The sequence below is a fragment of the Zootoca vivipara genome, chromosome 16 (genome assembly GCF_965207765.1).
Source record: "Zootoca vivipara chromosome 16, rZooViv2.hap1.1, whole genome shotgun sequence".
Classification (NCBI taxonomy): domain Eukaryota; kingdom Metazoa; phylum Chordata; class Lepidosauria; order Squamata; family Lacertidae; genus Zootoca; species Zootoca vivipara.
This window is the reverse complement of record NC_142599.1, coordinates 38,976,330-39,002,779: the sequence shown is the minus strand read 5'-3', so window position 1 is coordinate 39,002,779 and position 26,450 is coordinate 38,976,330. Positions and strand designations below refer to the sequence as shown.

Below are 26,450 nucleotides of genomic sequence, written 5' to 3'. Positions count from 1 at the left end.
CCATTGCTACGTGCCTGCTTCTCTGGCTCTGCGGTAGTATCCCTGCCAGTTCACAGGTCAGCTAGAAAAAGAAGAAACCTTTGTCCTCTCTCATTAAGAACCATGAGGACTGGGATCTTACTCTGTTTTTTGCAAGTAGCTCAGTGATGAGGTTGGTGGGGTGGTGGTCTGCAGCGCAGTGCACTATGGGTAAAGTGGCATTGGGGTGGGCAATGTTCAGGCTCTTGGGCAGGAGAGATGGATGCTGCCTTCTGTGCCAAGGTCTCTTTCTTACTGCCAGCCTGTGCCCCATTGCATGCATGCTCAGGGTGCCTTGTGGGTCATGGAGCATCATGGGAACAGGGAAGGGTTGCAGCTCAGCAGCAGAACACCTGCCTTGCATGCAGAAGCCCCCAATTTCAATCCCCAATGGCATTTCCAGGACAGCTGGGGGAGATCTCAATCCTCGAGGTGTCGGGTACACACCGCTTTTGAGGTACTGGTCTGTTGACACCCCCCACAATGCCCCGCCTCTGGAAACAGACCCCCAAAGCACAGCCTGATGAGATTCTGAATCCCAATGTCTTCTTGAAGAAAGAAGTCTACAGCCTGAGCTGGCACAGTGGTCCAAGTTAATCTGTCCCTGGGGGAAACACCATATACCCGTATTCTTAAAACCCACCACCTGAAATTCAGGAAAAAAGAAACTCTTTTCTCATCAAAGCTGAGCACAACATCATGAATAAAACATATGGCATATCGTTTATTTTGCATAATTGCTCTGTTAAGCCAGGGCAAGGGACAAAAGGCCGACACAAAAAACAGTAAAATGCTTCTGAGACATGGGCCCACAGACATCAAGCTGGTCCTCTTCATCATGAGGGCTAGGAACTTGATTTTTTTTTTTAAAAAAAAAAAAGTACAAAAAAGAAAAAAAGAAGTAGAAATTATCCAGATGCTGAATTCTGCAGTCATTACTAAAAAGTTATTGTTGCTTTTAAATCGCAAAGTGGTTGGTGCCATATTTTTGGGACACCGGGAGATCAATCCTTGCGGTTTGGCAAACAATGGCTGAGTTTTGCAAGATAGAAATGAGAATCACCATGGGTTTTTAAAAGAATTTATCCTGATCTTTCATTTTTCCTTTTCAGAAAAGACAGCACTGCATTGTTACACTATTCGATATCGTATAAATAACATCTGGAACACGAGAGGAACAGTCTTCCTCTCTATCCAAAGCCTGGAGTGCACCCCACTTTCAACTGCAATTTCTGAAAGAAGACAGTGGTAGATTCCAAGAATTCAGGCTTCATGACAAATGTAAGTACATTTCAATGACGATCACACATCTCCAGAACAAGGTTCCCATCATCTCATCTCAATTCTTACTCCCCACCCCCTAGAACAGGTGAGCAGGATGATGCCTGGATTGGGGTAGAGAGACAGGTGTGTGTGTTCTCCCCCCCCCCTGCCACTGAAGGAGGGCAGGGGGGAGACATCACCAGGAACAACAGGTGGACAGGAAACCTGCTCAGATTAAATCCGCTTGTTTCCAGAATTGTGTGAGCGCCAAGGGAAGATCGCAGCCCTGTCCCATTTCACATTAAGAGAGGGATGGACACAAAGGAGACCCACGTGAACCCCAAAATCCTCAACAATGCAACAACAACAAAAAGCTTTTGTGCTACCGATGATTTTTATGGCTTGGAAGTGTTGCCCATCCTGAAGCATTACAAGAAAAAAGAAAACCAAGAGGGTTCCGCTAATGAGCAAGGCCCACTTTTAATTGCACACGTTATGGGAAGAACGGGGCCAGCTTCATTGGTGGATACCTTGAGTCTCATCATCCCAGAAGGCAAACACCACACTTGCTTGTCTGGGTTTCCAGAGAACAGAGGAACCTGAAGGCTTCCTTCAGGACACGCCATGCCTACTTTTTCCTTGACTAGCCAACTGCAGCCAGCTTCGATGCCCCCCAACTCCCCACCCCCAACTTCCCTGTTGTTCCTAGTGCCGGCTGGCATCCCAGTTCCCCTATACATTATGGGGAGAGCATAATGCCCTAAAGACATACACAGCATCCAAGTCCTGGTGGGGGAGAAAGTTGCTAGCCCAGCACTGTGAACCGTTGGGGTGGGGGCAGGCAGACCCCTCCATTTCTCCATTTCATTAACACTGCTCAAGGGAGATAACGTGCAAGACCTGAACACACGAGTGCGGACGCTAGTGAAACGAGTGTGCGGCAACGAGTTCCTCTATATGCCTCGGGTGTTCACAGGTGACGGAATTACACAGCGCTTTAAGCATCATTTCGGGGTGCAAATTCTGCCCCCATTCCCTGACATCGTATAAACAAGAATACAATTTTGATATATTTATATATATGTATATATGTATAAAAGGTTATGGCGTAGGGTGTTTTTTTTAAAAAAAAAAACCTAAACACCCATTGAGCTTTTAAAAATCCCTGATGATCGCACACTGAGTATCGTCCCCTCATTGGGCTCCCCAAGTCCTTGTGACTGCTTTTTGACTGCACACGCAGCTTTCTCCAAAACGCAACCGGTTTGCGGCAGGTCTGCTGGGAAGGAGGGAAACAGTGGCCTCGTTGGAGGCTCCACCCAAGCTGGGAATGAGCCGGACTCCCTCTGTGACGCCTCGCCTGCAGCGCTTCTGCTTCCCAGAAGTAGGAAGGCTTTGGCAGTCTTTGACAGAAGTTAGAAAGGATGGGTGGGGAGTCACAAATGCTCTTCCCTTCCTGCGTCGCTACATGGAGGGCCGGGGGAAACTACGCCATCTGCATGGATTGTTTTCCCATCCTTATTCCGAAAAGGGAGGGAACATGTTCAGCTCGGGAAACTCTTCATTGTTGTAGCTGGCTCCCTGTTCCCCCAGCATGGATAACATGTCCTGTAAATGAAAGGGAATTCAAAAATGAGGATGAATTATTGTTGCTTGGGTGCACTGTATCTTCTAGGACAGGCAGAAAGTGGTTCCTGAATGCAGGAGAAGGGTTTCCTACTTGCAAACATTTAACAGCGCCCCCTAAAGTGAACCCCAACCTCAATTGTGCTATGTAAAACCTTTTATCTATATTAACTCAGATCGCTTCTGCATCATACATTTAAAGCACCCTTATACCACTTTAATAGTTATGGCTTCCCAGAAAGAATCGCAGGGACTGTCATTGGTTAAGGGTGCTGTGAGAGGATCTAAAGCTGCTGCCGATCAGTGTAGACAATACTGAGTTAGGTGGACCAACGGTATCGCTCAGTATAGTGCAACATCTTGGGTTATTAGCGCTTTTAAATAAATCAAAGATGGGGAAATAGAGTTGGCTGCCGGAGGTTTAAATCCTGGTTTGGATCCCTAGCAAAAGGAGCCTTGGCATCTTGGCCTCCATTTATAAAATGGGGGGGGGGGGAGGAAACGTTACTGGAATTGTGGCAGAGGGGAGGTCGACTGACCGGGAAGACTTCCGACTGGTTTGGCGGCTGCTGCTGGGTGTGCGACTCGCTTGGACTCTGTCCGTGGTGCTGACCCTGCCACTGCGACCACACGGCGACCCCCTCCGCTGTCCTGGGCTGGAACGGGGCTGGGGCCTGTCCACTCTCTCCAGCAGCTTTGAAAGGAACAAAATGCAGTAAGCACCGAGTGTAGGAGACAGACTGTTCTTTCCCCATGCCCTTGATAACACACTTTGGTCTACATTTACTGGTTTGGCTTAGAAGGAGATGGTGGGCGGAAACGCCCTGCTTTGGACTGCAGAAAGAGGTCTAACAATCAGAAGTGGGGCAGAAGGTAGATCCCAGGTGGATTCACAGGAGATGCCCTCCCTTGTGAGGTGCGACTGTCTCCCTTGTTATTGATATTCAAGAGGCATTTGAAAGTATTCCTGTTGGAAGACTGAAAGATACTGTTCCGGGCAACCAGTAAATGATTGTGCGATTGATGGCATGCTTTGAATAACTCTTGCAATGTTATATAGACTTTGGACATATTGGAGAACTGAAATTTGGATGAACTCTAATATGCAGTTGATTAAGATACTTAAAGCACCCACGGAGGGGAGGAGGGCAGTCCTAAGATTTGGGAGAATCTTGTTTTATTTTAAACCTTTCTTTTATTGAAAAATGTTAATCGTGATTTATTTTGTAAAACCAATAAAAATTATTTCAAAAAAGAAGAAGAATTGATTGTGTGATTGTTTCCATGACAAACACATTTAAAAGGATGTAGAATATTAATCAGCCAAAGGCTTGGTTGAAGGGAAATGCTTTTGCCTGGCACCTAAAGGTATGTAAGGAAGGTGCCAGGTAAGCCTCTCTGGGGAGAGCATTCCACAACTGGGGAGCCAGTACAGAAAAGGCCCTCTTCTCATGTTGCCAGCCTCTGGACCTCTCTTAGAGGAGGCATATGAAAAAGGGACTCAGATGATGATCTCAGGGTCCAGGTAGGTTCATATGGAGAGAGGCAGTCCTTGCGGGCTCTTGTTATGTTCAGGCATGGTCTCCACAGCCCTAGCAGAAGATGCCTGAAATTGAACCTGGGACTTTCTGCAAGCAAAGCAGGTATTCTTCTGTTGAGCTCCGGCCCTTCCCGCTGTGCTCAACATACACGCCCAGCATTTCACAGCGTTGCTTATGCAGACTGAGGAACTGCATGGCGACAGAGTCCTGCCTCTTGAGCAGAAGGATCCCCGCTTGCAACTTCCAAACCCGGTGGGGAACACTCACCGAAGCTGGCGTTGCGGCTGGCAAGGCTTGGGTAGGCAGACCCGCCTGGCGAAGCTGTGGAGCCTTGTGTCGACATGGGGCTGAAGGAGGACGGGGTGCCTTGGAAGGTGCCCATGGCAAAGGAAGGCGGCCGAGTCTTAACAGCCTGGGAAGCCACCTGCTAGAAGAGCACAACAAAGAAATTTAAACAGTGAGCAGATAAATAAAAAGCAACTGGTAGGTTATGGGAAGCTGGAGTTTATGTCCTTGCAGGAACAAAATGTCCTTCCTTGGAGATTTTTAAGCCGAGGCTGGATGGCCATCTGTTATGTACAATCTCGTTGAGATTCCTGCATCGCAAGGGGTTGGACTAGATGACCACCAGGGGTACCTTCCAACTCTACAGTTCTATGATTCTATGAGGCAGAAGCTTCCTATACTGTACTCCTAAACCAGGCCCAGCTCCAGCTCCTCCAGCAAACACGGCAGCTTGTGACTATTCGACACAAAACTGTGGCTAAGCCCACTTCGTACTATGGATGCCCATATATATGGTTTGTAGGAAAAAGACAAAAGCTACCTGGGCTGTGAAAGACGTCCGTGTTGTCCCTGAAGCCCACGTGGTCCCGGAGACCTGATCGGGATTGGAGTGGCGAGAGATCTGGGCCAGGATCTGCCCCGCTGAGGCTGAATGCGGTGCTGTGGGCAGCTGCTGCTGAATGACGTTCACGGGGGGCACCATCGTGCTGCTCCTACAGAGGTGAGGAAGAGGGCAGAGTTAAGGGAGGAAAGGCCAGTGTGGCTGCAGAGGCACTAGAGAGCTGGCATGCCATTCATTCTTCCATTTGTTCGCTCAGTTTCTATCTCGCCTTTCTTCTGAGGAGCTCAAGGTGGCATATATGGTCCCCCCGCCCCACTTTGAGGTAGGTTCGGCTGGAAGACTGTGAGCTTGATGGCTGAGTGAGGATTTGAACCCTTACTCACTCTAACCGCTGCACTGCGGAGGCTGGGCTAAACTGGAAAAGAACCTCAGCCAATCACAGGAGTCTTGAGATTGTATCTTGGACCTCACCTGAAGTTCTCGGTGGGACGTGGAGCTATGAAACTGCTTCCCTGGGAGAAGAGGGACTGGCTGGCAGGCAGAGCGCCAGAAGAGACGGCCTTCGTCTGGTCTGATTGAGAGAGAGAGAGAAGCATGGTTAGCCCCGACCTGGCGACCCAAGAACGGGATACTGGGCGGTATCCAACGAAGACTTACTGGTACTAATGGGCCTTATTCAGAGAGACTGGCTCCCTCCTTGCCCTTCCTAATGGCAGATGGAGATAAATTTATTCTGACAGGCTTTTGGGAATGACTGTTTTTAAGGAAAGGGCTTTTGGCACTGCCGTGCTGCTTTTTTATAATCTATATTTCAATCTGTCTTTGTACTATTTTGATTCTATTATAGTTTAAACAAACTATTTTAAAATATGGTTTTAGCTTCTTGTACTTTCTCTGTGCCGCTTTAACTTGTGTAAGTCGCCTTGAGTCCCGGCCTGGGGAGAAGGCAGGATTTATAAATGAAAACAGCTAAATAAGGAACAAATCCACCACCTTTGTTAATTTCAAGGGGTCCTGCTCTAAGCAGGACTAATGCTGGATCCAACTAATAGGAAGCTACCATCTAGCAAAAAGGCTGCTTGGGCCCATCTTGCCCAGAACTGTTGACGCAGATGGCAGCGCCTCTCCAAGGTTTCAGGTGAGGTGGGACGTCCCCAGCCCTACCTGGATATGCCCCTGGGGATTGAACTTGGGACCTTTGGCTTCCCCCAAGATTTCTCCTTATTTTCTCCCAGGGGATGGACCGACATGGTAACCAATTACTGGCTCTGATTACCCCCAACCCCCCAACCCCCTCACCTGTGCTGATGCTGCTGTAAATTTCACTGAAGCGATGGTCCCGCTCCTGACTGAAGAGGGTCTCTGCTTTCTCCAGAGGTTTGCCATGGTCCGGGCCTGTGGTGGCCACCGGTTGAACGGCAGCCTGGAAGAAGATTAGCAAACACAGGGTTGCACAGTCAGCTCAATCCTACTCCTGAGTAGATCCTCTGAAATCAACGTGCCTAAGGTCAGTCAAACCCATTAACTGCAGAGAGTCTACTCTTGAGTATGACTAATGCTGGATACAATCTGCAGGCATCAACATGCACACTCACAACTAAGTAAGTGATTAGCCCAGGGATTTATTTCCATTTCCATCCCCCACCCTGTCCCGAGAGTTCAGGGCACCACAAGCCACTCCCCCCTCCAATTGTATCCTCACAGCTACCCCCTGGGAGGTGGGTTAGGCTGAGAGATGGCATCTGGGCCCCTGGACACCTCAATAAGCTTCATGGCTCAGCAAGGATTGGAACCTAGGTGTGTACTAACATAAATCTTGCAACGTGCCACTTAAATGAGAATGGACGGGGTGGGAGAATCCTGTTTGGATTGCCTCTCCACAAAATCTATGTTTTCAGTTGTGTGCATGCAAAGGGGGCAGGCTGAAGGATGGCTGAAGAGGGGAGTTATGGGAAAAAAGTCATTTCTTCCTCTCGTGCCACTGCAGTCCTGTATTGAACGACTCCTCTAGTCGCCAATGGCGACTGGCAACTCCACAGAGGTGAGTGCCCGGAGTTCCTTCCAGTGGAGTGTGTGGTCTGCCAAAGGAGGGACACAGTGATCCGTGTCGGTGGGTGTGTTTGTGTGTGCCCTCTGCCTGGTCTCAATTTGGGGCAGGGATCTGGGACGAGTCCCCATGGAAACTCTTGAAACCTTTGCCGATTTACCTGGGTGTGGTCGTAACTGGCTAAGCTTTCCCTGACAGGGACCACGTCAACGTCTGTTGGCTGCGTCGCCTGCTGCCTGAAATGCAAGCCATTGTTAAGAGGTTAGGAGCCAGTCGTGGGTCTGAGGAAAGTACCACAGAGCCAGGAGAGGAGCTGAGAAGGGCTTACAAAGTGTCCAGAAACCTATGTGTCCCAGGGGGCCTTGGGATACATCCCTCCCAGAGCAAAGGGTCACAGGGTGACTCCAGCCAGCCCCCCGCTTACCTCGCCGCTAGCTGGGCAGGACTCATCTCCAAAGGCAGGCTGGTGTTCGGGCCCAGTTGGGGCCGCTGCATCTGATTGGCCAAGGCAGGCCGGGACTCCTGGCTGGCGTTCCTGGGGGGGGTCATCGAGGAAGGGAAGGTCAGGGATTGGAGGGATCAAATCGCAACCCTCAGAGCGTTCCAGTAAGCCAGAGGGTCTTTATGCCCCTCCCTCCTCTCAAGGCTGTTTTCGGTGCCTGCTAAAGTCTTTTTCGCTACCCCAGACACACAATTCTGTTTACACGTATCTGTTGGTTTTAAATCTGCATTTTGATAAAGTTCAGGCGCGTTTGTTTTTAAAGCTTCATTGTAATCAGTTTTAAAACAAAACAAAACACATTACACTGTTCTACGTAAGCGACTCCATAATAAATGCAAAACCTGGCTTTGATTTCTCTGAAGCTCCCCGTCTGAAGCTGGTATATGGAAATGGGATGGATGAGTGTATGGGTGTGTGGGGTTCTCCCCACCCCCAAGTGAAGGGGCAGAGATAAGATTGTGCATAAGCTTACTCAAGCCGACTGCCACAACCCTCTCTCAGAGGCCACCCACCCCTCCACAACACCACAAAATTATTTTTAAAATAGACTGAAAGCTGGGCAGTGGGCAGAAAAATGAGAGCAGTCTCCAATGTTGGCACTACTCAAAGCAGAGCTACTGAAATCAATCAACATAACTTAGTTCCATTCATTTCAATGGGTCTACTCTCAGTAAAACTTAGCTGAAGATTATTCTTAGTCTTTAGCTCAGCCTGCAAATGTGTCCCAGTTTCAGATTTGGGGATGGCGAATGTATGGATTCACTCAAGAAAATGACACCACATGACAATATGGGGCAGACCAAGAGGAGAGTTGGTGCCCTGATGGCTGAGGGGGGCGGCATTATTGGTCGCATCCCATGCCAGTCCTACTCAGCAGCAGACCCACTGAAACTAATGAATCTCCTGCTGTGGATCTGGTCCTATGGCTGGCCACTGCGAGAACAGGATGCTGAATGGGCCATTGGCCTGGTCCAGCAGGCTTTTCTTATGTTCTTCAAGGCAGTCATGTTCTGTAGGTCTGTTCCAATTAAGGCTAGTGTATTCCCTGACATCACAGCAGCCTGTCCAATCAAGAGCAAAAGAGGGGGATACGCAGAGCAGACAGACCACATAACACTGGTCCTAAGAGACCTACATTGGCTCCCGGTACGTTTCTGAGCACAATTCAAAGTGTTGGTGCTGACCTTTAAAGCCCTAAATGGCCTCAGTCCTATATACCTGAAGGAGCGTCTCCACCCCCATCGTTCAGCCCGGACACTGAGATCCAGCGCCAAGGGCCTTCTGGCGGTTCCCTCACTGTGAGAAGCAAAGCTACAGGGAACCAGGCAGAGGGCCTTCTCGGTAGTGGCGCCCGCCCTGTGGAACGCCCTCCCGTTGGAGGTCAAGGAGATAAACAACTACCTGACATTTAGAAAACACCTAAAGGCAGCCCTGTTTAGGGAAGTTTTAAATCTGTGATATTTTAATGTATTTTGGTATTTGTTGAAAGCCGCCCAGAGTGGCGGGGGAAACCCAGCCAGATGGGCGGGGTACAAATAATAAATAAATAATAATAATAATATAGACCAAAGGAAGGGCAGAAGGTAGATTGAGATCTGCGGGGAGATCTCGGGGCAATTTTGCAGTAGATCAACAAGGGTTTCTGACCTCAGAGCAAGAAAAAGCAAGTTTTTCCACCTAGGTTAGGCAGCTAAAATGAAGAAATCTGAATTCATAGTTAGCAGATTTTTGTGTGTGTGCAAAAGAGCTGTGACCTCTAGCACTGGAAACAAATCCCTACACTCAGAAATGGGATTGGAGGCTCCTTGCTCCTTAATACTAAGGGCAGCAGCTAACGTAAGTTCCAGTCAGGGCAGACATATGGAAATCTAGGGACCTAAGTTAGCCTGTCCACTGATTTTAGTGAGTCCACTCTGCTAGGACTAGCATCGGGTACCCAAAGGCCACATTCACACCACAAATATAAAGCACAGTGATGCGACTTTAAAGAGCCTTCCCCCGAAAGAATCCTGGGAGCTGTAGCCAGAGAGGCTTACCCCTCTTTCCCATGAAACTCTGGGAATTGTAGTTCTGGGAGGGGAATAGAGGGGCGTCCTAGCAACTCCCAGCACCCTTAACAAATGACATTTCCCCCAATTCTTTGAGGGAAGCTGTGACTTTTCAAAGTTATATTTAAAAGTGAATGTGCCCTGCCTAATTTTGCATCTGGCTGGTAGGTCTTGGGGTTCAACTGAACAGCAGCAGCAGCAGCAACAAAAAAGGCTAGGGAGATTTGACATCCCGGAAGCAGAAACTTATTATAATGCATTAAAAAGAGGCTGGAATGACGCTAAGGAGGGGTTTTTTTGGGGGGGGGGGGAGACTGCAAAGCCCTCTCCACCCTGCAAGTCTTTTGAGGACACATCCGAAAGAGCAGGCCCTGCTGCCAGTGGGGTGTGGGGTGGGGTGGCACAAGGGGTCCCCGTGTACATACTTCACGTTGGTGTTGGTACAGATGATGTACTCTATCTCATCTGAGTAGGGGTTCTGGAAGGTGAAGGAGCTAGTTCTCATCCAGAGCCATTCTTGGTTCTTGGACCGGAAACGGAACATGACGGACAGAACTTGGCCTTTTAACTTCACCACCTGGAAAAACGGGGGTGGGGTGGGGGTTTGTTTTGGTTTTACGCCGGCAAGAGCAGCAGCCACAGCAGAGGGGCGGAAAGGAAGCCCCCCCGCAAGAAATCCAGTTCCTGAAAGGGCAGTGCTTATCCTAAGACCCAGGATCAGAAGAACCCCCCCAAAAGCTCCGCCACTTTGGAACCTCCCAATCTTAGCCCCCACTTCAGCTTTCTAAAAAATGTCAGCAAAGGGGGCTAGTGCAAGAGATGCCTGCCCTCTTGTAATACCACCACTGGCTACAATTCCTCCTTGCCTGGGATTTTGGAAGATGCTTTCCCTGGGGCAGGGATTCCCCCTATGCCTCTCATCACCCCTGCTTTGCATCCCAAAGGTGGTTTTGCCTGGCTGGAGATGTTTCCTCGAACTCTGATCCTGCCTTTCGCTCACGTGGACAGAAGACAGAGAGGCATCTGTGTGGGTGTGTAGGAAAAAAATCTATTCTACAGATCTCAAATTTATGTCCTTGGCCCCACCCACTTTTGACACTGGCCCCACCCACCAGCAGCATGTGGCCCCCGGAAGGTTGCCAAGAACGGACTGCGGCCCTTGAGCTGAAAAGGCATTTCTGCAGCTGGCAGGTATTTATTTCCATTTTACGCAGATGTTGATGGTTATGGGGTGGAATGCAGGATTGTGAAGGTCGTGAAAAGCCAGCTTCCCCTCCCTCCCGGGGCTTTGGAAAGATGGCCTGAAGTTTGGCTCCAGACCGGGGAACGGATTGGTCTATAAGGCAGGCATGTGTGCAACCTCTGGATCTTGCTGAACTACGACTCCCACCAGCCCTGACAGCAAGCGTGGCCAAGCGAGCAGGGTGGGAGTTGTAGTTCAGCAACCTCAGGAGGGCCCGAGGCTCCCCCTGCCTGCTCCGACGGCGTTCAAAATGTGTTTTCCAAGAGGTGTGTGCTGGGTTGTTGAGCACATGCCAGCCTGAATCAGTCATGGACTCGTGGCCGGTTTACCTGCTGGAAGCTGTCCCTCAAAAGCTGGTGGTCTTCCGGGTGGCAGAAGTCAACAATATCCTTTCCCAAGAGTTCCTAATTTGGGGGGGGGGGGAGAGAGAGAGGGAGTCAGAATGCCACTGTTGAAGGCAGGTTATCTCTGAATAATACCAGTTGCTGAGAATAGCAAGTGGGGAGTTTTGTTGCTGTTGCATGTGGGCCTGCTTGTGGGCTCCCCTATGGGGCATCTGAGTGACCACTGTGAGAACAGGATGCTAGGCCAGGAGGCCCCCCCCCCCTGTGGCCCAACCCAGCAGTCAAACACATCTTAAGTTCTTATGAGTAATAGTGAGGCAGGGCTCTTGCATTCCCTCCCTACCTTCCTGGAGGCATATGACTGGCTCCTGCAAAAACCAGATTTTTTTCAATGAATCCAGGGACACTTTTCAAATTCAGTAGGAATGATAGGATTTTGTCAGAGGATTGACTTGTAAATCCGGGGACTGTCCCCAGAACATTTTATGCTATACACAGCTTTCATTGATTTGAAAGCTGCGTTCGACTCAATTTCGCGAGTAAGACTCTGGGGATAAGCTGAACTCCTCAAGTATAGACAAAAGACTGCTGTACTTGATTAAATGCTTATACAAAGATACTGTGATGAAAGGTGCGCGCTCTACAAATGGACAACTTACAGGATCTGTACAAGCCACAAAGGGAGTTAAGGAAGGGTGTATTCTAGCCCCAGCACTTATATATAAATGATATTGTCCAGGATGCTGGACTAAGTGGGCTTTTGCACCCAGCTCTCACTGGGAAGCCCCTCCTCCAGTTCCCCACACCTGCGGCTGGTAGCCAACGGTGGCCACGCAGCGGTGGTCGACGAAGGTGAAGAGGCAGTCGGTGTTGTGCCGCGAGATGAACTCGGTGGGCTGGCACACAGTGTTCATGTCCACACAGCTGGGCGAGCTCGTGACCTGCAAGGGAAGGGAGACGCCACGGTGTTAGGGGCCGGTTACAGAGAGGGGGCTAGGCAGGAGGGATTGGGCTTCCCGCTTGGAGGAGAGACAGCCCTTTCCCCTGTAAGACGGTGAGTCAGCAAGGGAGGGGAGGCAGGAAACTCTGCAGAAGGCCCCTGATTATTTCTCTTATTGCTCTCCTTCGGCAGTGGATTCTCCCTAAGAGCTGGGAGAGGCGAGGGACTGGGGAAAATGGCCCTAATCTCTGCCATGCGCTCACCAAACTGGCCATCTCATGGGAATTCTTTAGCCATGATTCCCGCATTGCAGGGGGTTGGACTAGATGGCCCTTAGGGTGCCCTTCCAACTCTCCTACGATTCTATGAAAGTGGCCTCAGGCAAGCCCTGGAGCAACACCGGAGAGAGTAATTGTGGTCCGGCTTTTGAGGCTCTCAGATAAGGACACCTGCTGCGATAAGGTACGAAGAAGGCTCAGCAATCGATGACAACCTGGTGCCCGCGTCCTTTTGGGACTTGAGGGAAAGGCTAACTCACCTGCAGCCTGCCGATGGCCACCAGGCAGAACTTGCTCCCCTGCCCAGCATCTGGGTCATCATCTGGGAGGGAGACCCCTGTGGGTGGCAAGAAGGAGGAGTTGAGCTCGGAGCCAGGACAGGCTTTTCCCAAAGGTGGGTTCTGGTCTTATTGGGTTAAATATATATATATGTTATTGACCCCATGAGGCTGGTAGAGTGGGAGAAATTTGGTGGAGGTGGAGAGGGACCAGCATTGTGTGAAACACTTCTGAACCAATGGGTAATTGGAAGCCTTTGAAAATGGGGGTCTCCGTGCGGAAACGCTTGCGGGGTAAAATTAGTGGGTATCTTGCTATGGGAAAGGAGGGAGAAAACAAGTGACAGATGGGAAGAGGAAGGGAGGCAGTAAAAATTGCTAGTGAATAAAAAGCAAAAGATGAGGGTAAGAGGGAAGTGAAGGAAACCCAGAAAGGAAAATTGACAGTTATGTAGAAGAAAAATTAAAACAAGGGAAAGAAAATCTGAGTAAATTATGATGAATGGTTTTATTTATGCATAGATGCAACCTGAGCATAGGATGGAGGGGCTCACAGCATTAAAACTCCAGCAGATATTGCCTCCTCATTAAGTTCCCAGCAAGATTATCAAATCGTAGCTTTGGATCCAGCACAGAGCAGGACAATCCTCTGGGTCTCCAGCTTCCACCATCAGCCAAAACACCCCCAACCAAGCCCACTCTTTGGACATGTGAATGGCAGTACTTCAGTGGCCAGCTGAAACTGGAATCTTGAGAAGAAACTTGTCTAAGCAGTTCAGTGGCCTCTTCTACTAGACTCTAAACCCACTGGATACAAGATCATAGGCCTGGAAGGGGCCCATGAACATCGTCTAGACTTCCCACCCCCACCCCCTGAAAAAAAACCTATAACACTTGGTTTTTAGAAGAACAGGACTTCAAAGTAGCAGGAAATAAATGAATTAGCAGAAACATTAAAAAGGGGGGTCTTCCAGAATGAGACATTCAGGTGAGGTTACCTGCTGGTGGCCAGGCTTTGATGTAGCCTGTGCAGTGGACCACGACAAAATGAGGCTCGCCATCCTTCACAGCACCCAACCCATTCCTGGAAGGAGGGAACAGATAGAAATATGTTGCCAGGGTTGCATTTGCTGATCTTACTGGGGCGGGGTGGGGTGGGGTGGGGATGAGAGTCCACCAGAACACTCAGCAAAGCAACCTGCCAACAAAAACCTCAGCTCTACCCCCTGGCACTGATTAAACAAATGTGAGAGGCAGCGGTTGTATAGTGGTTAGAGTATCAGACTAGGACGTGGAAGATCAGAGTTTGAATACTCCGCTTTGCCACATGAAGCTAACATTGGGCTGCTCGCTACCCCTTCTCAGCCAACCAAACCCTGGCTCCCTGAACAACCAGTTTTACCGGGTCCTGTTTCTCATAAAGCTGAGGCGGTTCATGGAGACTGGATCCACCGTGGCGTTGCCGCATCTGTGGAGCGAAGAACAGAAACAAACTCACATTACCTCCATTTTCACCCAAAGATTCTGGTTCCTCCCGCCCCGTGCAAGGCGTTTGTATCTTCACTTAGGGACCAAGCTGGCCCACAGCCCTTCGCCTGCTTCCTTGCAGCAGATCTACACAGATTTGTTTCCATGCAACCTGGCCAGGGAGCACTCCCAAAAGCCATGCTGTGGCTGCTTTTGCTCATGAACCTAAGAGTCTGCTGGATCAGGCCAGGGACCCATCTAGTCCAGCATCCTGTTCTCACAGTGGCTGACCGGATGCCTCTGGGAAGCCCACAAGCAGGAACTGAGGACAAGAGCCCTCTCCGCTCCTGTGGTTTCCAGAAACTTTTATTCAAAAACAATGCAGCTGCCTATGAATGTGACAGCTAGCCATTTCTGGGGACTTTTAAGGCCGAAGGGGAGAAAGCTGGAGCAGGAACCCCCCACCCCACCCCTGCCCAGAACTTAACACCCCTGTATGTTTTTAAATTTGCTGTAAGCCACCTGGAGACTGCTACATATCAGGCAACTGACAAACTGAATACAGTATTAATAATAATACTCTCTCCTTCCTCCTCACCCACAGAGCAGCAACGAGTGTGTGAATTAACACTCATTTCAAAGTCTCCCCAATCCATTTATATTTTACAGCAGGAGGCTTTAAAATAATAATAATAATACTATTGATATACAGATTTGGGAGTTCGCTGAACAAGTGGTTAGTGGGGCTGTCCTTCTGCGCAACAGATTTTCTACATAAACCGGGGCCCGATTGGAAGCTTTGCTTGGATTTTCTCAGGGTTGCATTTTTATTTCAAGGTTTGTTCCCTGACCTGGGTATGAACCAGTGGTGTAGAAGTAAATTTTTAATATACTACGTTGCTTTGCACATTTCTTAACAGAAACATGGCCTTGAACAATCTCTTCTTTTCTGAAAGTTCAGCAATGAATTTATTACCGTATTTACTTGAATCTAATGCTCACCTTTTTTGGCCAAATTACGTTGTGAAAATTAAGGTGCACGTTAGATTCGGCTAGCACATATACATTTGCCGGCAAATACTTCTTTTGGGGTTTCACGGTTCTGAAAATTGAGGTATTAGATTTGATGGTGCATTAGACTCGAGTAAATACGGTAGCTATAATACACTTCCAAAGCACCATAGTGTACTATTGCATCGCACCAAGGCCTCTTAGCCTGCCCCTCTCACTTTCCCCTAAACTAAAAAGCTATAGATTCTGCTAGAGGAGCTACTGCAGCCCTGCAGCATTCTGGATCCTTTCATTTGCCCTTCCCTAACCCTCTCCCCAGCTCTAGAATACCCATTAACATGGTCAGATAACCAGAACCATACTCAGTGCCAGCTTCAATCCTCTACGTAGGGCTGGGAATGTCCCCTTCCTGAAACCCTGGAGAGCCTCTGCCCGTCAGTGTAGACAGCACTGGTCTAGATGGACCAAAGGTCTGACTCAGTATAATATAGTTTCCAGTGATCCTGGGCTCTGGGGCCTGCTCATGTTTTGCCAAATCACGCTCTGGCACTGCATCCCAAGCAGGCCGTGACATTTCTCCTTGTTTGCGGTCCTTATTTACGTCCAGCTCATGCAGAAATGACATGTGGGTTTTGTACTCGGAACCGAGGACCCCCATCCTACCTCATCCGACAAATGAAAGACCGCCGGGATCCCATGCACATCCGCATGGATTGCTGGCCTTCCTTCTTGACGGTCCCCGTCTTCAGGTCCAGGATGCGACCTGGGAAACAGGAAATCGCCATTGTCACAGTCAAAAATGTGAGGGGAGTTCTGCTCAGGAGAAACCTAATTTTCAAGGTGGTTGTTGGGGTTTTTTTTGCACCCCCCAGCAAAAGGCATGCACACATGGCAGGCCGTTAAGAATTGACTGTCAAAAGTGGACACACTGTAGCTTCTAAGGCTCCCAATAACCATGCACTAGCATTCTCTGGTTTACGCTCTATGGAGCAGTTGCAGCAACAGGGAATCACTTCCTCTCCAGTTTATGTACCTGCTCCCAATGGGCTGTGCGCACACAGCCAGAGATTATGCCTGCGTGGAAACTTCCCCTGCTCCTCCCTTTTCAATTCCCTCCTGGTTCTGGAGACAGTGGTTCTTCACTTGCCTGACCTGCCTCTTCCTCCTCTTCTTCCAACCCATCCTGTGCTCTACCCTCCATCTCTGGAGATTCCCCTGCCTCTGACTCCTGCCTCCTGGCTGACACAGGTCCCCACAGATCATTGACCGCCTCTCCCAAGCCAGACTCCAGCCCTCTCCCCGCCAATGCACCCTCAGCAGCACACTGCCAGTCCCCAACAGCAGGTGTATTCTGCAACGTAAAAACCTCAGAAGAGCCCTGCTGGATCAGGACATGGAGGTTCGATAGGAAGATCTGAAGAGCTGGATCAGGCCAACGGCCCATTCAGTCCAGCATCCTGTTCTCACAGTGGCAAACCAGGTGCCTGTGGGAAACTTGCAAGCAGGATTTGAGTTCAAGAGCAACTCTGCCCTCTTGCGGTTTCCAGCAAGTGGTATTGGGTTCTGCTTCCCCAAGGTGACTGCACTGTTGCCATTCTGAGTGGAACGGAGGGCACTCCTGCGCTAAAAAGCAGGACAAAGAATAAACCCTGAGACATCCACGGTTATGAAATGCTAACAGGATTTCAGCAGGAAGTTACAGGACATGCGCTGACTGGGATGGTGGTGGCAGGATGGCCGAGCTCACCCGTGAGGGCGTTCTCTGACGTGGAGAGCTGTTCCCGCAGCTTGTCCACGTCGTCGGGGTGCACCTGGTCATAGAGGGTGCTGCCGAACCACTGGGACTGGGGCTGATTCAGGACGGGTGTCACGGAGTCGGAGACGTAGACCACCCGGCCCGTCTCGCAGGACACGATGAAGAGGAACCCGTCGGCCGCCTCCAGAATCAAGTGTTTGAGCTCCTGCAGAGAGAGGGGGAGAGATGGCAGAGCATTAAGCTCAGTAGTGTCCACACTGACTGGCAGCAGGCATTCCCATCCCTACCTGGAGAGGCCAGCAATTGGACCTGGGACCTTTTGCATGCAAAGTCTGTGCTCTACCCCCGAGGAATGGCTCCCGGAAAATAAACTCAAGATTCTAGTCCTCATGACTCTGAATAGGAACACTGGAAGCTACTTTGCCCCAAGCCAAACCCATGATTTCCCCACTTAGACCAGCGCTGTCTATACTGACAGCCAGAGGGGTCTCTGGGGATTGAGAGAGCGAGTCTCTCCCAACCTTACGTGGAAAATCATTTATTACATTTGTACTCCACCTTTCTTCCAAGGACCTCAAGGTGGCGAACACAGTTTCCCTCTTCCTCCACTTTATCATCGCAGCAACCCTGCGAGGGAAGTGAGGCTGAGAGAGGTCCCCCACAGTGAGCTTCCTGGCTGATTCAAACCCTGCTCTCCCAGGTCCTGGTCTGACACCTTCACTGGTTTTTCTCAAACTTGGGTCCCCAGCCGTTGTTGGATTGCAGCTCCCATCATCCCTAGGTAGCAGGACCAGCGGTCCGGGATGATTGACTCTCATGTGACCAAATATATACTGGGGGGGAATCCAATTCAATTCAAACCCGGAAATAGTGAGAGAAAGCCGGAGAGTCCTAGTGGCACACGAGGAGAGCTCAAAGAGGATGTCAGGGAGGGTGGAGGAAGCCCCAAAGGTACCAGAGGCACAGCAGGGATTTGTTTAGGCTGCTCAGCATCCCCGCCTAACAGCTGATGCGGCAGCAGCAGCAGCTGCCACTATTTTTTTACACATCCTCCAGCCTCCTAGAGCTTCGATTTTATTTATGGATATTTTTGGATCAAGTATTTTTGCTCTGGGTTGGAGATATCGCGGCAGAGAGGGCATTTAGAGGGAGTTCCCCACTTATGCACACAAAGGCCCTGCACGTGTAACCCCTGCGTTAAGTGGGGGGGGGGGTGCGCCTGTACCTGGTCGGTGAGGAAGGAGGGCTTGTAGGTGCCGTCGGTGGAGGTGTTCCCGGTGCCCCGCAGGGACTTCATGTGCGAGACGGCCATGCGCAGGATGGTGAGCTTGTCCGGCTTGCGGGCCAGGGCGCTGCAGGTGGGCACCATATCCGACAGCTCCGTGATGTAGGCCGTCATCTTGTTCCTCCGGCGGCGCTCGATCTCGCTGTGGTTCTCCCTGCAGGATGGCGGAAGGGCGAAAGGAGGCAGGCCGGTTAGTTCACAAGGCTCCAGTGGCCAACCCTGCGCACAGCCGCACAAGAGGAGGAGGGGGAAAGTAATGGATGCGGGGCCAAGAATCGTGGTTAGAGGCTGCAAAACTCTCATGCTGGACATGCAACAGGGGAAGGAAAGGTGCAAGAGAAACTTCCGTCCGCTTCAAAACAGGAACAACCATAGAAGCAGCTTGACTGCACTTGGAGCCAAAAGGACGATTGGGCGCAGGGTTCTGCTTCTGGCAATGGGCAGCCAGTTAGGTGCCTTTGGGATGCTCACAGCACACAGAGTTTGAGAGCATGAGAAGAGCCCTGTAGCCAGATCAGGCCACTGGGGGCCCATGGGGTCTGGCACCCTGTTCTCACGGTGGCCAGAGGCCCCTAAGCATCGAGACAGGCTGCCTCTGGATCTCAGTAGCTGAGAAACAAGCTGAGCTTTGGAGAAGCAAACCACAGTTTGTTGGGGCAACGCATAGTCAACCTGTGATTAAGCAAACCACAGTTTAGTGTTACGTGTGAACCAGGCCCTCAGGCATGGCAATGAGGTAACAGGCCACTTTAAAGGAAATGTTCACAGGTTGGACTGTGAAAGCCACCCTCCCTTCCAACACTCCTCCCCTCGAAAAAAAGAGATTACACTGGGCTTCCTACAAGGAAAAAAGAAACCAGGTTAGATTAGAGGCAACGGAATGAGTCTGATGTGTGGCAAGCATGGAATGGGAGATGGAACTGGATGGATGGTGGAGTGAAGACGGAAAAAGTATTTTTCTTCTTTAATGAAAAAAGTAGGCTTGGAATTGTCCATCTTGACAACTAATTTTTGGGAAGCTTTGGCTGAGATCTCATGCTTCCTAGGACAAATACACAAAGCTACTGAGTGAAGCTGAAAAAGGAACAGGTAGGTAGCCGTGTTGGTCTGAGTCGAAGCAAAATAAAAAAATTCCTTCAGTAGCACCTTAAAGACCAACTAAGTTTATATTTTGGTATGAGCTTTCGTGTGCATGCACACTTCTTCAGATACCAGATATCTGAAGAAGTGTGCATGCACACGAAAGCTCATACCAAAATATAAACTTAGTTGGTCTTTAAGGTGCTACTGAAGGAATTTTTTTATTTTGCTGAAAAAGGAAGTTACTTTTCCACAGAGGGGACTTATGGGCTTCTCTGCAGAACTCCTTGCCAGTGCTCCCCCCTACATCCCTTCTCTGCACAAGACTTTGGGGGGCCTGGCATGAGTGCGACTCGCAGAGTAACCATGGGAGATCTTGGCTTTGGTTGAATTGGGCGCACACAAAAAGCTGAGAATCTTGACACCTGACAAGAAATCCTTCAGATCCTCAAGAGCCTTCTCCTCCCCCCAAACCAGGCGTGGCGAAACCTTTGGCCCTCTAGCTGTTAATTTACTGCTGATTTATTGATTGCACTTAGATCCCACCTCCTTTACCCCAAGGAGCTCACAGTGCATGGCTCTCCTCCCTCCCCACTTTATCCTCACAACAACCCTGTGAGGTAGGCGAGGCTGAGAGAGGCAGCGGTTGGCCTACGTGCTTACTTCGTGGCTAAGTGGGGATCCAAACTCTGGTCTCTACAAGGTCTTAGTCCAACAAGGACCATTGCACCACAACGGCTCCCAGTCTGTTGCCAAACTACAGCTCCCATCAGCAAGCATGGCCAATGGCCAGGCATGATGATGGGAGCTGTAGTCCATCTAAAGGGCCAGAGGTTCCCCCACACCTGACGTAAGGGGGAGGGAGACGGCTGCAGCCCTAGGAGGCTTCTTCCGCCTAGGGAATGGGGTGGCTCTCCAAGGTAACTGTTGAACTACAGCTCCCATCCATGTCATCGTCAACCCTGACCGCTGGGTCAGCCTGGCAGGGGCTGATGTGCGTTGAGAGTTCAAGAACACCTGGAGGACACAGGTGCTTTTCTCTAGACCTTCTTTGTTGTCCTGAAATGCTGTAACACACACACACACACGCTACAGAAAAACAACCTTGCAGAAACTGTTGCTGTTCTCTCTCTCTACCTGCCTTAGGTTCTATACTCCCATTATCCCAACTCGCTTTCCACTACAGTTTGGACATGACAAATTTTTAGCTCTCAGTTATGTTCAGGATTACGATCCTGCTTGGACCAATCCTCTGTGCTTGCTATCTGCTGGATCTATTGTGGATTGTGGCCTTTCCCCCTGAACCACCCCAGAGGGAAATTTCACCTTGCCAGCTCCATCTCTATGACTACCCCACAGCAAAAAAAACCATGTAGACTGCATGCCATCTGAAAGCCTTCCCCCCACTCCTAAAGAAAGACTTCAACACAATCCATCGGGTGGGACTTTGCTCTTCTAGGATGTGAGCGGTTTGGAAGTAAAAGAAAAAAAGAGTCCAGCTGTAGATTCACGCCAAAGTGGGGGCCTGTCTTGTCCAGCATCCTATCTGCACAGCCACCAAATGCCCCTAGGAAGCGAGATAGACTGACTCTGGACCTGGAGGTTCCAGAAGAGCCTAGCTGCTGGATCAGGCCAAAGGGGGCCCACCTAGTCCAGCATCTGATTCTCACAGTGGCCAACCAGAGATGCCCCAACAGAAATCCCACAAGTTCTACTGAAAGGGCGCGATACCAATAAATAAATTTCAAGGTTTCCAGGTAGGTGCAGGGAGAGAGAGTCAACACGCTCAGACTCAGGTGCCACCTCAAGCACGGAAGTCAAGTTTAAGCTGCAAAAATAAAAAGGATTCTAAAAGCGCTTGCCACTGCTACCTGTGGCACTGTTGTTAACGTAGGTTAAATGACTCTCTCACCCACCCACCCCAAGCATTGCAATCCAGGGGCCAGGGGCTTTGGACTGGCGATAAGAGGAGCCTGAGAGGAGATATGCTAGGCATCTTCAAATATCTCAAGGGCTGTCACATGGAAGAGAGAACAAGCTTGTTTTCTCCTGCTCTGGAGGGCAATGGCTTCAAGTTACAAGAAAGGAGATTCCGACTAAACATCAGGAAGAACTTTCTGACAGAAAGAGCTGTTTGACAGTGCAACAGACTCCCTTTGGAGTTTGTGGACTCTCCTTCCTTGGAGGTGTTTAAGCAAAGGTTGGATGGCTATCTGCCATGGAGGCTTTAGCTGCGATTCCTGCATTGCAAGGGGCTGGACTGGATGACCCTCGGGGTCCCTTCCAACTCAATTCTATAACTGCCTCCCAGTTTTGACAGAGGATCACCTCGGCTAAGGAGTGGCAGCCAAGGTCCTTTTGGTCGCCCCATTAAAAAACCAGCCTGCCATCAAGTGCCCCTGTTGATCGGGCAGCCAGATGAGGCATAAGCGATCCCAGCTGCCAACCCCCTCACAAAGGCCGGCTTCGTCATAAGCCAGTAGAGCAGGAACAAAGAAAGCTGCCTTATACAGAGTCAGGCCGCTGGTCCATCCAGCTCAGTATCATCGGCACTGACTTGGCAACAGCGTTCCAAGATTTAAGACTTAAGAGGGCATTCCTGGTCCTACCTGGAGATACCGGGGACCTTCTGCATGCAAAGCAAATGATCTGAAACTCAGCTATAGCCCTTACCCTAAAATAAAGTAAGAATCCAGTCCTCATGGCTCTGAATGAAGGGTTTCTACCAAGCCAGACCCTTGTTCCGCCCAGCTCTGCCTTGTCTACACTAACCTGCTGACGTTCCTCAGGGTTTCAGGCATGAAACATTCGCAGCTCCACCTGGAACTGTGAAATGAACCCGGGTTCATTTGAATGCAGCTGCTGAACCCATTGCCCTTATTTTGCCACCCACACTGCTTCTGCAAGAGAGCCAAACATGCCGCTCATCAAACCAAACCGGGAAAGGTGCTGATTTTTCAGGTAAGTCTCGTGTTTGGGTTCAAGACCTCGATTTAAGGAAGGAAGCGGGTGAGGGCAGGGAGACTATTAACAGGAGGCGGACGGGGAGGGGTGTCACAGAGGAGGAAGAGGAGGAGGAGGAGGAGAAGGAGCTCTGCTTTGCCATGCTTAAATAAAAAACACACACAACCAAATCTCCATTCTCCTACCTGGCCAGTCTTTCCTTATCCGCTGAGCTCTGCTCATCATCAGACCTGGAAATAAAAGGGGTGAGCTAAGCTAAAACTGGGGAGGGAAAAAAATGTATTTTAAAGTAACGGGGAATAAAAGAAAGGAAATATGGGGGGGGGTGTAACAGGAGACCCAATTTATCTGCACTAAGAAGCAGAAAGTGGTTTTCATGACTTTGCTGGCATTTTGGAACCAGCTGCAGGCTGGGTGCTGTATACCCTGCGTGAGAGGAAAAGGTCTCCGCCCAGAGGGGCTTACAAACCGCGTTAGAGAAACGGATGAGGGTGGAGAGAGAAAAAACAAGAGGTGAGGGAAGAGGAGAAAGTCTGGCCAGAGTATAGTGTGGAGCAAGTGAAGGACGAGTCAGGCGGTACAGCAGGACCCCACAAAGGACACTGTATGTATGCATATATTTATTTTTATTTCACTAGAGAGAGAGAGAGAGCATTATTGTAAAACAAACAGTACTAAACCTCAATCTCAAAGCATGTTACAAAAAGAATAAAACAATGAAAGCATCAGGGGGAAAATAACGGTATATTTAGCGCTAAGCTAAAACCTGGAGTAAAACACACAGAAGTCTATGTACTTGGAGAGGCTTTGCCTAAACAAAAATGTTTCTACCAGGCATCAAGAACAGTACAGTAAAGGCGCCTGATGTGTCAATAAGCAGGGAGTTCCAATGTGTGGGGGCTGCCATACCAAAAGAGTGGAACAAATATTTACCTGGAACAGTGCCAGTTCCACAGGCTGGAGCAGCTCACCAGAATGTAAGCCCCAGGACCTGGTTCTAATACTAGGGGAGCTGTTAGTCCCTTGCAACATGCAAAGGCATGAGAGGCAGAGAGCCTCTGAAAGTGTGCAGAGCGCCTTGCTGGTGACCAAAACACAGCCATGTGGGTTGAGAAGTGCAAAGGCAAGCTTTCATGAACGCCATTCCCAAATCCCAAAAAGAAAAGGTGGGATACTTATATGATTAATAATAATAATATGGAATGGAAAGTTCTCAGCGGGGAAACTGATTGGCTATTAGTTACGGTTTTGCAGCACTGCGTGAAGGCTTAAAAAGGGAAAAAAATCCTGAGGCTTTTAATTCTTAACCTGTGGTGGAACTGGTTCAACCACTGCCTCCTGTTAGTTTTTAAAATAATGACTGTCTCTTTCCAAAGAAGTCCTGAAGCAACTTGTGAATGTCACAAAATACAAAATATAGTTGGACAATAAAGGACGTGTTAAAAACAAGTAGCCTAAAAGTGTTCATCCAAGAAAGGCCACCAAGCCACAGTGGCTTTCCAGGGTTTTAGGCAGCGAATCTTTCCCAAGCCCTATCCTGGAGATACCCCAGTGGGGACTGAACCTGGGACCTTCTGAATGCAAAGCTTCCATAAGCATAAGCTAAGATTCTAGCCCTCGTAGTTCTGAAGGAAGGACCAGCTAAAAACACAGGAACATAGGAAGCTGCCTTATACAGAGTCAGGCCAACTAACTCAGCACTGTCCACCCTGACTCTCCAGGTCTCAGATCAGGATCTTTTCCTCTCCCTACCTTCGAAGGCCTTCTGCAAGCAAAGCAGGTGTTCTGCCACTGAAGCTGCAGACCTTCCCCAAATAATTATCCAATTAAAACAGCAGTGGTAGCATCCAGACTGCCTTTTAAGCCCTGCCACTTCCCACTTTCAAATCTTAAAAAAAACTGGGTTTGAAGCTAGATTTGGTGGGGGAAGGAAACCTGGTTTGCAGCTTTAAAAGGAACGCCCCACTGCCACCCCTGAACGACTGGTGCAAATCCAGCAAAGCGGTTTGGGAAGTCAGAAGGAGGAGGAAACAGAGAAATCTCCACCAGAACTGAGAAGCAGAAACCTTGTGAGGAGCCTTCCCCAGCAGGCAAACAGCTATGAGGGGAGGCAGGGATATTGCATTGGGTGCCAGCAACGTCTTTTGGTTCCCACTGCATCTCAGCTAGTAATCAACTTGCAATGAAGAACCTGAACCCAAGCCTGTCTTTTTCCTCCTCCCTCCCACTCAGTTTTTCCTTTTGTGTCTTTTTTAAAAAAAGGATATTTTTTTTATAAAAAAAGTTATACTTTTTACAGTACAAAATTAAAAAATATAACAGAAACGATAAAGAGAGATGAAATTGAAGAGGTGTTAAAAAGCGATGTGTAAGCCACTCTGGGAGCAAGATCAAAAAAATTACCGAAATGAATTAGAAGAACATAGGGAGATCAGAAGAGCCTGGCTGCTGGATCAGGCCTAATGATCCCTTTGGTCGAGCATCATGGCCAACCAGATGCCCGAGTGGGAAGGCTGCCAGCAGGACTTGGGTGCCAGAGCAGCTCCTCCCCCCCCCCCCCCGTGTATACAGTAACGTGTATACTCAAACCCATGGAGCCATCCCTACGCCAGCTGCCCAGGGCTTTTGGAGCTGGTGTGTTGTGAAGGGCTGGCCCGACAAGCAAGGCAGAGCGTTTATAGGCTCTTTCCACATCAGGAAAACCTGGCACAAAAAGAGCTTTTACAGTCTCTCGCCTTGCTTACCAGGGAAGGCCTGCTCGGCACACTGGCTCTGGGTTGCTCTCGCGAAATCTTGTGGGGCTATCCTGAGTTTTCGTGAAATCTCGCGCTTCTACAGCTGGCGCAGTGAGAGGGCCTTGCACAGTAAGCAAGTCAGGGAGCTTATTAGCTCTGTTTATGCAGGAAGAACCTTGCATGCTTTTGATTTGCGTGATTTCACCCGGCCGGCCTTCAACCACACAAGGTTAAAACCGCACAGGTTTAATGTGTGCAAGTTGCCACCGTTCTGGACTTCCGTTTTCATCCTTCCTGGACCAGGCCAGATGCAGGAGGTGGGGCTATGCCCTGGTGTTACTGGGCAAACCACAAAGGACTTCTTTGCCGTGCTGAAAACTGGTGAAGCAAGCCAGACTCATCAGTGAAAGCATTTTGAGGTTAGGTTTGGATCTGGGAAAAGAGCCCAGGCTGACCGGCCCCTCCTGCTGACTCAACAGAGCTCAGCCCCTTACAGAGATTTCCTGCATCTGACAGGCACAAAAGATAACAGCAGGCAGATGGTGGGGGCGAGCTCCCCAGCTTTAAAAAAAAGGAAGAAGGAAGAAGATCGGCTTTTGACCTTTAAACAGCAATATGGCCTCACTTCGAACCAGGGTTGCGCAAGGCAGGCGAGTGTTAAAAGCCATTGTGGGCAACAGTTTCTCTTGCCAGCGAGGCAGAGATGCCTATCTTAGAAGAAGAAGAGGAGGAGGAGGAGGAGGAGGAGGAGGAGGAGGAGGAGAAAAATCCCCCCTCCAATTTAAGACGTTTACGCAATCCGTTCCGAAGCAGGCTAGGGATTAAAAAGAAGTCGCTGGATGGGTGCAGGTATGAGGCAATTCAATTGAAAGAACAGCCTGACCTCAGGCAACCGGATATGAGCAAACTCCTTGACCTGCCTGTTGACACAGTGTGGCAGGTCCAAACAAACCACAGGATTTAATTTTTAAAAAAAATTATGTCTCACTTTCCCATCAGGGCCCTCTCTCCCTCTGGGAAGCTTTCGCCAGCTTCCTATCCCACCCCTGCCTCAGTTTACCACCTGGTGTTTGCCTTCTCTTTCTCCCCAGCCACTTATTCCCCACCCAGTGCCTGCCTTCTGTCTCTTTCCCCCCAGGAGCAAGTTGCTCCGAGAGCTTTGCCGTTTAAAAATCAA

At 49.6% G+C, this 26,450-nt stretch overlaps 1 protein-coding gene across 4 annotated transcripts in view; it reads right to left on the bottom strand.

The window, feature by feature from the left end:
• Positions 1-722: 722 nt before the first annotated feature.
• Positions 723-26,450, bottom strand: part of ARNT (aryl hydrocarbon receptor nuclear translocator) — a 33,896-nt gene continuing 8,168 nt past the window's right edge. The window contains exons 5-22 of one of the 4 annotated variants that reach the window (XM_035098051.3): positions 22,724-22,768; positions 18,435-18,648; positions 17,201-17,414; positions 16,117-16,216; positions 14,378-14,443; positions 13,974-14,059; positions 12,958-13,034; positions 12,286-12,420; positions 11,465-11,539; positions 10,318-10,469; positions 7,767-7,877; positions 7,503-7,578; positions 6,595-6,718; positions 5,767-5,866; positions 5,275-5,446; positions 4,716-4,875; positions 3,447-3,601; positions 723-2,889 (exon numbers count right to left, since the gene is read on the bottom strand). In XM_035098051.3, the coding sequence (XP_034953942.2) occupies positions 2,800-2,889; positions 3,447-3,601; positions 4,716-4,875; positions 5,275-5,446; positions 5,767-5,866; positions 6,595-6,718; positions 7,503-7,578; positions 7,767-7,877; positions 10,318-10,469; positions 11,465-11,539; positions 12,286-12,420; positions 12,958-13,034; positions 13,974-14,059; positions 14,378-14,443; positions 16,117-16,216; positions 17,201-17,414; positions 18,435-18,648; positions 22,724-22,768 (2,152 nt within the window). In that variant the 3' untranslated portion in view covers positions 723-2,799. The remainder of the gene's footprint in view (positions 2,890-3,446; positions 3,602-4,715; positions 4,876-5,274; positions 5,447-5,766; positions 5,867-6,594; positions 6,719-7,502; positions 7,579-7,766; positions 7,878-10,317; positions 10,470-11,464; positions 11,540-12,285; positions 12,421-12,957; positions 13,035-13,973; positions 14,060-14,377; positions 14,444-16,116; positions 16,217-17,200; positions 17,415-18,434; positions 18,649-22,723; positions 22,769-26,450) is intronic. The other 3 variants (XM_035098052.3, XM_035098053.3, XM_035098054.3) reach the window with 3 other exon arrangements.